Source organism: Chiloscyllium plagiosum, chromosome 1 (assembly GCF_004010195.1).
Source record: "Chiloscyllium plagiosum isolate BGI_BamShark_2017 chromosome 1, ASM401019v2, whole genome shotgun sequence".
Taxonomy (NCBI): domain Eukaryota; kingdom Metazoa; phylum Chordata; class Chondrichthyes; order Orectolobiformes; family Hemiscylliidae; genus Chiloscyllium; species Chiloscyllium plagiosum.
The window spans coordinates 11767699-11780345 of record NC_057710.1 but is presented as its reverse complement, the minus strand read 5'-3'; the positions used below and the strand labels follow the sequence as shown (position 1 = coordinate 11780345).

The following is a 12647-nucleotide window of genomic DNA, read 5'->3' as shown; positions in this document are numbered from 1 at the left end:
CTTCTTCAGGAATGAGGAGGGTGTGCCAAGCAGGCTAGCAATCTTTTTCCCGACCTCTCCGGCCTATCACCCTCACCTTAACCTCCTTCCACCTATCGCATTCCCAACGCCCCTCCCCCAAGTCCCTCCTCCCTACCTTTTATCTTAGCCTGCTTAGCACACCTTCTTCATTCCTGAAGAAGGGCTTATGCCCGAAATGTCGATTCTCCTGCTCCTTGGATGCTGCCTGACTTGCTGCGTTTTTCCAGCAACACATTTTTCAGCCCTGGCACTAAAAGTTCTTTTCAGTCAGTGATGAATTGGCATCCAAGTTTTGCTTGGTTAGTTAAAAATCTTTGGACTGTAATTGTTCATGTCTTGTCAGCAAAAATGTGTTGGGAGATACGTAGGAAAGGCAAAGCTACTGTGGTCAAGGGGGGGAATTTCAATATGCAGGTGGACTGGGAAAATCAGGTTGGTAGTGGATTGCAAGAAAAGAAATTTGTCAAATGTCGACGAGATGGCTTTTTGGAGCAGTTTGTGTTGGAGCCCACAAGGGAGCAGGCAATACTGGATTTAGTGTTGTGCAATGAGAGAGATTTGATAAGGGAGCTCAAGGTTGAGGAACCTTTAGGAGGCAGTGATCATATGATTGAATTTATTCTGCAGTTTGAGAGGGAGAAGGTTAGAATCAGAGGTAGCAGTATTACAGTTGAATAAAGGCAACTACAGATGCGTAATGGAGGAGCTGGATAGAACTGACTGGGAGAGGAGCCCTGCAGGACAGACAGTGGAACAACAATGGCCGGAGTTTCTGGGAGTAATTCAGGAGACACAGCAGAGATTCATCCTGAGGGAAAAAGTAGCATGGTACAGGGAGGGTGAGGCAACCATGGCTGACTAGGGAAGTCAGGGGCAGCATAAATGCAAAAGAGAAAGCATGTAATATGGCAAAGGGCAGTGGGAAACAGAGGATTGGGAAGCTTACAAAAACCAACAGAAGTCAAAAGAAAATCAAGGAGGGAGAAGATTAAATATGAGGATAAGCTACCCAGTAATATAAAGGAAGACTGTACAAGTTTAGATATATATAAAGGCAAAAGAGACCCAAAAGTGGACATTGGATGCTAGAAAATGATGCTAGAGGGAGTAGTGGGAGAGATGGAAATAGCTGAGGAAGACATGAGTAATATCCCAACAATTCAAGAGCGTGAGGGACAGAGCTGAGTATGGTGGCCATCACCAAAGAGAAGGTACAAGAAAAACAATGGCCTGAAGGTGGATTAGTCACCTGGACCAGATGGACTACACCCTAGAGTTCTCAGGGAGATAGCTGAAGAGATAGCAGAGATGTTAGTGGTGATCTTTCAGGAATCGCTTGAGTCAAGGAGAGTCCCAGAGGATTGGAAAATCGCTAAAGTGACATCACTGTTTGAAAAGGGAGTAGGGCAAAGATAGAATATTTCTGACTGATTAGCCAAATCTCAGTTATGGGTAAGATCCTGGAATCTATTGTGAATGATGAGGCTTCTGAATTCTTCGAAGTGTATGGTAGAATAGATCAAAGTCAGCATGGTTTCATCAAGGGGAGGTCATGCCTGACAAATTTGTTAGAATTCTTTGAGGTGGTAATGAGCAGGCTAGACAAAGAAGAGCCAATGGATATTATCTACCTGGACTTCAAGAGGGCCTTTGACAAGGTGCCTCATAGGAGGTAACTGAGTAAGATAAGGGCCCATGGTTAGAGGAAGGTGCTTGCATGGTTAGAAGCTTAGCTGTCTGGTAGGAAGCAGACAATGGGGATTAAAGGGTCTTTCTCAGGCTGGCAGCCGGAGACAACTGGTGTTTCGCAAGGTTCAGCGTTGGGACCACAACTTTTCACTTCATACATTAACAATCTAGATGAAGAAACTGAGGGCATTCTGGCTACATTTGCAGAAGATACAAAGATATCGTCGATAGGTAGAGGGGCAGGTAGTATTGAAGAGGCAGGAAGGTTGCAGAAGGATTTGGACAGGTGAGGAGAGTGGGCAAAGAAGTGGCAAATGGAGTGCAAAATGGGAAAGTGTGAGGTCATGCACTTTGCTAGGAAGAATAGAGTTATGGACTATTTCCTAACTGGGGAGAGAATTCAGAAGTTTGAAGTGCAAAGAAAGTTGGGAATTCTAGTCCAGGATTCTCTCAGGGCAAACTTGCAGATTGAGTCAGTAGTTAGGAAGGCAAATGCAATTATGGCATTTATTTTGAAAGTAGTTGAATATAAAAGCAGGAATGTACTTCTGAGGCTCTATCAGGCTCTGGTCAGACCACATTTGGAGTATTGTGTGCAGTTCTCTGACCCATATCTTAGGAAGGAAAAGCTTAATGTATGAGGGATGTTTGAGGACCTGGGTTTATACTCGGAGCTTCGAAGGATGAGGGGTTTTCTAATTGAAATATGCCGAAAACTGAATGGACTGAACAGTAGTTGTTGGAAAGATGTTTCCAAATTAGGAGAGACTAGGACCTGAGGGCACAGCCTGAGAGTAAAGGGAAGACCTTTTAGAATGGAGATACTTCTTCAGCCAGGGAGTGGTGTATCTATGGAATCCTTTGCCACAGAAGGCTGTGGAGGCCAGGTCTTTGTGTTTATTTAAGACTGAGATTGATAGATTCTTGGTTGTCAAGGGCATTAAAGATTATGGGGAAAGGGCGGGAGAATGGGGATGAGAAGCTTATCAGCCATGATTGAATGGCAGAGCAGACTCAATGGGCTGAATGGCTTAACTTCTACTCCTGTCTTCTGGTCTTATGCTGTGGATTATCAGTGCAGTATCTATGATATATTAGTGGACGGCCCTCTGGTTGTACAGTGACACTTCAATTTCATGCCTCAGCTGTAATTTAGTAACCCCAATACTTGATGTTACATCTCTCCTCTGACTTGCTACAAACAATGTCACTGGTGTTTTACCAGTTACCAGAGCAATATGAAACATTCAGCATGTTGATCTTGATTTGATGAGATCATGGTTAATTTGTATCTTAATTCAGTCCATGGGACACCACAACCTGCAAATTCACCTCCAAATCATTCATCATCCTGGCTTGGAAATGTTATCTTTAGTAATTTTGGGTCAAAATCCTAGGACTTCGTCCCTAATACATTGTCGGTCTATCTGTAGCATATTAATAGCAGCAGTTCAAGAGGCAGCCCACCATTATCATCTCAAGGGCAATTAGGGCCCAACAATAAATGTTGGCTTGGACAGTGAAGCACGTATTACATGACTGAATATAAACTAGCAAGATTTTATAACTTTTGCAATTAAATTTAATTGTCTTAATGTTTTGTGGCATAGATTTCTACAAATTTGCATGACTGGGTTAAAATGGGTTTTGCTAACATCTTGCCCGAACATCATGCTTCTGATTATAAACTTCCTTCTCCTATATGCCTCTACTTCCAGAAAGTCTTCTATCATCTATTCTGTCCATCTCTTTCAAAATGTTTAAAACATCAATAAAATCAGCACCACTTTCTGAAAAGCAGAGAATATAAATTTAGATTATGTATTGACACTAAACCTTGAAGCCCTGGTAACATTTTGAGGAATCTGCACTGCATTTTAGATTAGATTACTTACTGCGTGGGAACAGGCCCTTTGGCCCAACAAGTCCACACCGATGCGCAACCCACCCAGACCCACTCCCCTACATTTTATCCCTGTCCCTTACACTACGGGCAATTTAGCATGGTCAATTCACCTAACCTGCACATTTTTGGACTGTGGGAGGAAACCGGAGCACCCGGAGGAAACCCACGCAGACACAGGGAGAATGTGCAAACTCCACACAGTCAGTCGCCTGAGGCGGGAATTGAACCCAGGTCTCTGGCACTGTGAGGCAGTAGTGCTAACCACTGTGCCACCGTGCCGCCCAAATTCTTCCAAGACAGTTAATTTCTTGCAAGATACAATGCCCAGATACGTATCTGTTATCCACTGCTGATCTTAACAGGACTTTCGAGCTGATGTTTCTTCTTTTCATGTTCTTGCCACTACTTATAAGAATTTATATCAATCGTGAAATGTTTACATTTAATTAAAATGCAAAACCAAATAAATGGGAGAAAATGCATGATCGTGTTGATTAATCTGTGATTGAATTTGCTTCTAGATGTGACGTTGAAACACGATACCAGGGTAACCCACTGAAAGGGACCTGTTACTGTAAGTCTAATGCACTTTGTGATGTAAAATTGGAATGAATCAAATCGAATGACTTGACAAAACGTATTTTTTCAGAATTGTGCACAACTAGACTGACCCTGCTCAGTTATTGATGATCTTCAATTATCTCTGAAAATTTAATTTAAATAATTTTTGGTCTATGAACCAAGATCTGGAACAATATCATGATTTAAGGAATTGGCGAGGTCAAGGGATGAAAGTTGCATTGAATATAACTAGCACTTTTTTCAATTGTATTAAAGCTATTCTTCAAAAATGAATTTGTTTTATTGCACATCAGTTTTCAAGGTGATATTAATAGCTGAAGTAAAATAGAATATAATGTGGGGAAATGTGAAATTGTTCACTTTGGAAGGGAAAGCAAAAGACTATATTTCCATTGAGAAAAACTGCAGAAAACTGCAATACAAAGGGACTTGGGGGGAATTTGCACCAACGTGCAAAGGTAGCACGCGGGTGCAGCAAGTAATAGTGGAATATTGGCTCTTATTTCAAGGGGGGTGGTCTGTAAGAGTGGGCAAATGTTCCTGCAACTGTACAAGGTGCTGGTGAGACCATATCTGGAGTATTGTGAGCAGTTTTGGTCTCTCTATATTAGGAAAGATAACATTCCATTGGAGGCAGTTCAGAGGACTTTCACTGGGATGATTCGTGATATGGAGGGATTGTCTTTTGAGCAAAGACTGAAAAGGTGGAACGCTACTAACTGGTGTTTATAAGAAGAAGAGCTGATCTCATTGAGGCACTTTTAGGAGCTTGTCAGGCTAAGTGCTGAAAGCATGCTTCTCCTCATGGGAGAGTCTAGGACCAGAAGGCACAGTCTCAGAATAAAGGGGCACCAATTTCAGGCTGAGATGAGGATTTTCTTCTCCGAGGGTTGAGAATCTTTGGAACTGCTCACAGAGAGTTGTGGGGACAGAGTTCTTGTGTAAATTTAAGGCTGGGAGAGATTCTTGATCAATTGGGAAATCTTTGATTACAGAAAAAGGCAGGAGAATGGAGGTGAGGAATGTCGGATCAGCCATTATTATATTGAATGGCAAAGTAGGCTCAAGGGCCTGGGTGACCTACTTCTGTTTCTATTTCTTACAGTCATATGGTTAATAACATGGGATAGTTCCTTCATGAAGTTTTAAAAAATTGTAACCAATGGATTTTTGGGTAGCGATCAGTTTTAAAAGAAGAAGCGGAGAAAGCAATTGAGCCTTTCCTTTAATAAATGATATAGAATCGTAGGATTTGTAAATAGTGGTCCAGACTGCCAAAACACACGGCTAACACTGAATAAATTTTCTAGAAAGGCTGGCTACTTCCTGTCAGAATAGGAACAGTACATTACATACAGTAGTGCCTTGAGATTGTGCTGATGTTCAAAGGTACCATGGCCGATTTGGTCTTTGCCTCAACTCCACTTTCTCCATCAACCTTGACCCTCTCTGAACTCAAAATTCTACAATGCCAGCCTTGAATATATTCACTGACCCAGCTTCAACACTTTCCTAGGGTATAGAATTCCACACATTTGTAACCCTTAAGGAGCAATTTGTCCTCATTTCTGTTTAAAGTGGCCAAACCTTCATTCTGTAATCATGAGTCAAAGCTCTAGATTCTCTTATCAGGGTACTATCCTTTCAGCATTTACACTGGGAGATTGAAAATTATTAGAGCCATCGTTTTCAAATCTTGTTGAAAGGGATGGCATGGTGGCTCAATGGTTAGCACTGCTGCCTCTTGGCACCAGGGTCCCACGTTTGATTCCAGCCTATGGTGACTGTGTGGAGTTTGCACATTCTCCCCCTGTCTGCATGGGTTTCCTCCCACAGTCCAAAGATGTTAGGTGGATTGGCCATGCTAAATTGCCTCAGAGTGTTGAGGGACATTCTGGCTTGGTGGATTAGCCATGGAAAATGCAGGGTTACAGGGATAGGATGGGGTGACGGGGTGAGTCTGGATGTGATGCTCTTCAGAGGGTCAATGTGGACTAGATGGATGAATGGCTCACTTCCACACTGCAGGGATTCTATAATTTATAACTTAAAGAAAAAATATTAAGTTAGTGGAGTTAGAGATTGCAAGTGTTACACTCTTGTTCAAAAATCAATTGAAATCGAAGAATCTTCTCCAAATGTTAACTTGACCAAATGAGTGACCTTTCAAATCCCAGTTAATTAAGAAAAGTAAACATAGATTTGTTTCAATAAGTTGTTGGTGTTGTTTGATGAAGTTATATAAGTTTGAAGAAATGCTGTTGATGTGGTGTATGTAGTCTGCTGAAACACATGAAAACAATGCTCTGCAACATATTTGTGAGCAGTTACACTCATGTCATAAAAGGAAGGTAGCGGAGATATAAATTTAATGGAGTGACAGGGTTTCGAGGAGAGTTTCCCAGGTTTTGGTGTTAATGATCCTTACTCTTCCTGATGCATATTTAGACCGGAACATGAGAACTTAAAACTGAGGAGCCCATTTGACATTTCAATCTTGTCCATCATGTGTTAATATCATTGTTCATCTAGTTGTCATCTCGGTTCTGTTGTTGGCACCCCATGAGCCTTGTCTATCAAAAATCAAATTCAGTTTGCCTTGAGTAAATTTTATCACCCAGCCTCCAGTGTTTTATTATTATGGGCATAGAATACAAAAGCAAGGAAGTTAACCGCTGGCTTCACCTCAATGGAGTGCTGCATTCAGTCCTCAACATCACACTTCAGGAAAGCTGTGAAGGAAAGGTTAGTGGGAGTGGTTCTGAGAAGGTGGAAATTAAATTGGGGCTGTCTTCCTTGGAGAAGCAAAGTTAAAAACAGATTCAACATCAGAGATCTGGGCAAAATAGGCAAGGAGAAACTGTTTCCATTGGCAGAAGGTTTGAGAACCAGACAGCCACAGATAATTAACAGAAGAACGAATGGAAAGACATCATTACGCAATTAATGATTCAGATCTAGATTACGGTGAGTATGTGGTAGAAGAAGATACAGTATCATACCAGAGATGTTGGAATGTTACCTGTCTTTGGGGAGAAGATGGGAAATTAGACTAGGTTAATTGTTCCTTTAGAGAGCCAGCACAAACATGGAATGCTCATAGCTACCTTTTGTGCTGTGGTTCTTTGTGCATCATTGCTTTATCTCAACTTTATTTATTTATTTATTTATTTCCCTTGTCTTGAACTCTGATCTTGTAAAAGAACATTTGGCTTCCCAGAATCTATTTGTTGGAAGTAACTGTTAGGAGTTTTCTAGCTTTTATGAAGGTAACATGAACTCAGCATTCCCTCATCTGCATGGCTTTCGTCAAATGATGGTCTGAAACTAATCTTGGATAAGGGACTGGGTGCTTGGGATTTGAGTATCTGATTAACAACTGATGCATGCTCATTTATTTCTCTGGAAAATCGGACTGAGACGTGGAGTGATGGAACTGAGCCTACCAAAATCCCATTGCTAGTGATCTTTGAAAAGATGATAGTGGGCCAGCTCCTGGTCAGTGTGAGGTTATTGGACTCTTTCTTTATGGAGGTGGTCACTGTTGTCTGATGCTCGAGACCTATGTGTTTCCCACTAACTAGCTGCCCAAACCTGCATGTGGATGTGGTCTGTTTTATTGTTACTGGAATTATAAATGGAGCTGAACATTCCAATCATCAGCATTCAGTCCCATATCTGACCAGTAGTTGAGGTAGATATGATCTAGCTGGAGATTGTTCGATTAGATTAGATTAGATTCCCTACAGTGTGGAAACAGGCCCTTCGGCTCAACAAATCCACACCGACCCTCCAAAGAGTAACCCACCCAGACCCATTTCCCTCTGACTAATACAGCTAACACTATGGACAATTTAACATGGCCAATTCACCTGACATGTGCATCTTTGGATTGTGGGAGGAAACTGGAGCAACCAGAGGAAACCCACGCAGACACTGGGAGAATGAGCAAACTCCACACAGACAGTCGCCCAAGGCTGGAATCAAACCCTGGTGCTGTGAAGCAGCAGTGCTTACCACTGAGCCATCGTGCTGCCCCAATATTCAGACACTGCCTTGAGGAACTGTTAAAGCTGAGGCTGGGTTGATTGGTTTTCACAAACCACAATTACCTTTCTATTCAACCATTAAAACATGATTTTCATTGACTCCTGTTTTATTATCTTACAAATGTTGCCATGATGTTAAGTGGTCATCTCATCTGTGTTCTTGTACCCATGTTTAGACAAAGCTTTCAAGTGTGTCTGAAGTGTGATTCAGGCAGAACTGAAAATTGTTGAGCAGGTGTTTGACAATGCAATCTAAGGACTTTTAACAATTCCTTCTGGCATTTTGCTGATGACTGAGAATAGGCTGATAGAATGGTGATTGTCTGGTTTAAATTTGTCCTGCTTTTTGTGGTCAGGACAGAAGTGAACAATTGTACACATTGCTAGATAAATGCCAGTGTTGCATGTATATGGTAACTGAGGGCTTAAAAATGTGTTGCTGGAAAAGCGCAGCAGGTCAGGCAGCATCAAAGGAACAGGACAATTGACGTTTCGGGCATAAGCCCTTCTCCAGCATCTGCAGTCCTCACTTTCCCCTATGGTAACTGAGGGGTCCAGCAAGTTGTGAAGTCCAGATTTTCAACAATATAATTAAGACATTGTTAATCATGGCCTTTGTGTTCAGTGCACTCAACCATTTATTGAAGTCATGTAAGGTTCATTGCAGACTGGCATTTCTGGTATTAGGACCCTCAGAAGAAGTCAGTGCTATATTATCCATTTGGTATTTATGATTAAAAATAATAGTGAATGCTTTTTCCTTTCCTTTCTGTTGGTGTCCATCCTTGTTGCAGGTAGGATTGTTGATGAAGCTTTTGTCTCCTGATTGTTGTTTACTTTTCTATCTGTCTGTGACTGGGTTGCCAAAGCTGGATCTGTTGATTCTCAGATCGCATCACATGCTGCTTGTACAGAGCAGGTTTAGAATGCATCTGATTATATGTTGCAACTTAATAATTTCCAGCTGCTCTTAACCAAATGCTGGTGCTTTTCTCACATGCTGTTCTACATGTTTTGTTAAAGTAGGGTGAGTCATCTGGAACTAGGGATATGCTGGGCTGTGAAGTTACAGATTGTGGAATATAGTCCTGCTGCTAAGACTCCACAGCACAGCATAGATACAAAATTTTGAATCGTTAGATCTGTTTTTAAATCCATTTCGGACTATAAGGGAGTCTTTGGTGTGAAAATGGGGCATGGTTTCTAGGAGAACCACGTTTGTGTTGTAAATGGACCATCAGTTTCCACCTCTATACCTTGGCTTGACCCTGTACCTGCCTCACTGATCTTCTGGAATCGTAATCCATGCCTCGGCTAATTCTAGACTTGGTTATTCCAATGCACTCCTGGTCAGTTCTCACATTTATCCCCCTGTAAAATTCAGGACATCCAAAATTCTGTGCACGGCCCAAATAGTACCAAGTCTTGTTCAATCATCAACCCTGTGCTTGGTCACCTACATTGGCTTCCATTTAAATAATGCTTCTGTTTTGATTTTGTTAAGTGTCCTGTTGAGTATGAAATGTCATGCTTGGACAAAATGAATCCTTTTCCGTAATACACATTTCAGATTCATCCACCACCACCTTCGCCCTTGCTATCTCTGTAATCACATTGAGTCTGCAATCCTCAGATGTCTTTGCTGCTTCACTCATGACCATCCCAATTTGAATCCCTTCACTGCTGACAGTGTGCCTTTTGAATGCCCTAAGTTCGAGAAATCCCCCTCCACCCCCAAACCTCGCTTTCTTTTGTTTCCTCTTTAAGGGTCTTCTTAAAATCCACCTCTTTGGTCATCTTTCCAAATAGAGAAAGTGAGGGCTGCAGATGCTGGAGATCAGAGCTGAAAATGTGTTGCTGGAAAAGCGCAGCAGGTCAGGCAGCATCCAAGGAACAGGAGAATCGACGTTTCGGGCATAAGCCCTTCTTCAGGATTCCTGAAACATCGATTCTCCTGTTCCTTGGATGCTGTCTGACCTGCTGTGCTTTTCCAGCAACACATTTTCAGCTCTGATCTCCAGCATCTGCAGCCCTCACTTTCTCTCGAAGATTTTAACCTACTGCGAATCCTCTTACAAGGATGACTTCCTTGAAGAAGTTCTCTTCCTCCCTCTACAAGGATTTCAATGAGTCCCTCTCTCACTGCACACCCCAGGTCAGCCTCATTCCTGAAGAAGGGCTTATGCCCGAAACGTCGATTCTCCTGTTCCTTGGACGCTGCCTGACCTGCTGCAACACATTTTTAGCATCTTTCCTAATGTCATCTTTTGTGAAATGATGTCGAATTTTGTTTTCTTATTCTACTGTGATGTGCCTTTGGGTGTTTTACAATGTTAGGTTCACTAACTTCTATTTTTCTGTTTTGAGTTTTTATTTTATAAATATCTTCAATTTATAAAAATTGTAAAGGAAGTCCTGAGGAAAAGTTTGAAGAAATATATCTATAAAGATAGAATATTTGAAATGAATAGTTGTGATTCCAGTTGTTGTGGTCCAGCATTTCAGTTCGTTATTTTAATTTCTTTCACAGATACTCTACTGATTGACTACCAGTTCACCTTCAGCCTCTCTCAAGAGGATGATCGTTACTACACTGCCATCAATTTTGTAGCCACCCCTGAAGAAGTAAGTATCCCCATGCACTGAATTTAGGTAGGAGTTCAAAATAGTTCAGTGTCTGTGTTAGAAGTGAGTTTGTGCTGTTTGCCTATTTCTTGCAGACAAATCCACAGGATACAAAATCGCACTTGGCATTAGTAGCTATTAATTTGACAATCCGTTTTAGATGTTCTGTAAGGATGGCAACGAATGTGGAGCTGGAAATAAGTACAGGCCTTAAAGGAAAACCTGGGAAATTGGGTGGTTGGAATGGGCATCTGTACCATTATCTTGGGTACTTTCACATTTTTTGCATAACCTTCAGTTTTACTTGGTGTTTTCTCTTGAGAAGTTCTGCATTTATAGCTTGAGTATATTATGATGACAGCGCCTACACATGATTCTCTTGTTGCCTTTTATGTAGATTGCCTGACTCTTAATGGTTTTTAAAAGTTTATTTTAAAAGATGTGTGTAGCTTCTTGAAATGCATCAATATTTCGCAACTGTGACCCATAGTTTTGCAGTCATCTTTATTGCTTATTGTTCTTTCCAATATGCGATTCTCTGGAAACTTATTTTGAAGCAATTATTTTATACATTTTCTTTCAGCAAAACCGAGACTTGGACATGTTTATTAATGCGTCAAAGAATTTCAACCTCAATATAACGTGGTCTAGTAGCTTTTTAGGTAAGGTTTTCTTTATTTAAATATTTAAATAACTATTTAAATGAATTAAGAAGAGATTTCATCCCTTGTATTGCTGCAGAAAGAACAGTTTGATTCAGCTAGTTCAATCCTAGCACTGATGTTGCTGTATCTTCCCCATTGTTTATCTATTGCCTTTTAAGTAAAGAAGGAAAATTGTAATTTCTTTTAATGATCCAGTGGTAAAGCGGAGCCTCTTGTCACATAATATAGTCTTCTTACCACTGAGCTAGGAAGCCTGGACGGAAATCCCACATGTTCTAGGGTAAGTAACAACACCTTTAACATCATTAAGTTGATTTAGAAATAAACATGCCAGATTAGGTTAAGGACACAGATTCTTATACTTAAGTGATGTGAGAACCGCATGGGTCTGTACATCCAAGTGGTAGTTCATGATAGTTCAATAATAATAATTGAATTTGGTGGAAACAACACTTAAATGTGACGCCATCCAGGTCAAAGTAACCCACTTGATTAGCACCATATCCATAAGCATCCACTCCCTTCGCCACTGACACTCTAACAGCAGTGCATTAGCTGCAAGATGCAGTGCATAAATTCACCAAAGATTCCTTAGATAGCACCTTCCAAACTCATGACCATGTCCACCTCGAAGATCAATTTAGCAGATTATCACCACCTGCAAGTTCCCCTCCATTCCACTCCTCATCCTGCCTTAGAAATACATTGCTGTTCCTTCACTGTTACTGGGTCAAAATCCTGGAATTCCCTCCCAAGGGCATTGTGTGTCTACCTGCAGCACATGGGCTATAGTGGTTCAAGAAGACCTCTCGCCACCATCATGTCAAGAGCGGCTAGGGTTGGGCAACAATTGCTTCCCACAAATGAATAACTTTTTTAAAATTACAATCCGTAGCTGCAGTCATGAGCTTGACCTCATGTCTTTGGATCATTGGTCCATGCTTCTGAGATCATTAAATCCTGCATCATAGCTATTGTGCAATTATACCCATCTACAGTTTTAAGAAGTAAGGTCAATAGGTATTTGTGAGATAAGGATAGTAAACAATATAGGTCAAAGTTGGTAAAATAAAATTGAGCCACTGATCGGCTCAGACCTAACTAGAGCAG

At 41.2% G+C, this 12647-nt stretch overlaps 1 protein-coding gene across 1 annotated transcript in view; it reads left to right on the top strand.

The window, feature by feature from the left end:
- The window catches only part of atrn (attractin), a 397885-nt gene that overhangs the window by 208197 nt on the left and 177041 nt on the right, over positions 1–12647 (top strand). The window contains exons 22-24 of the mRNA XM_043706341.1: positions 4138–4190; positions 10778–10872; positions 11456–11534. Of these exons, the coding sequence (XP_043562276.1) occupies positions 4138–4190; positions 10778–10872; positions 11456–11534 (227 nt within the window). The remainder of the gene's footprint in view (positions 1–4137; positions 4191–10777; positions 10873–11455; positions 11535–12647) is intronic.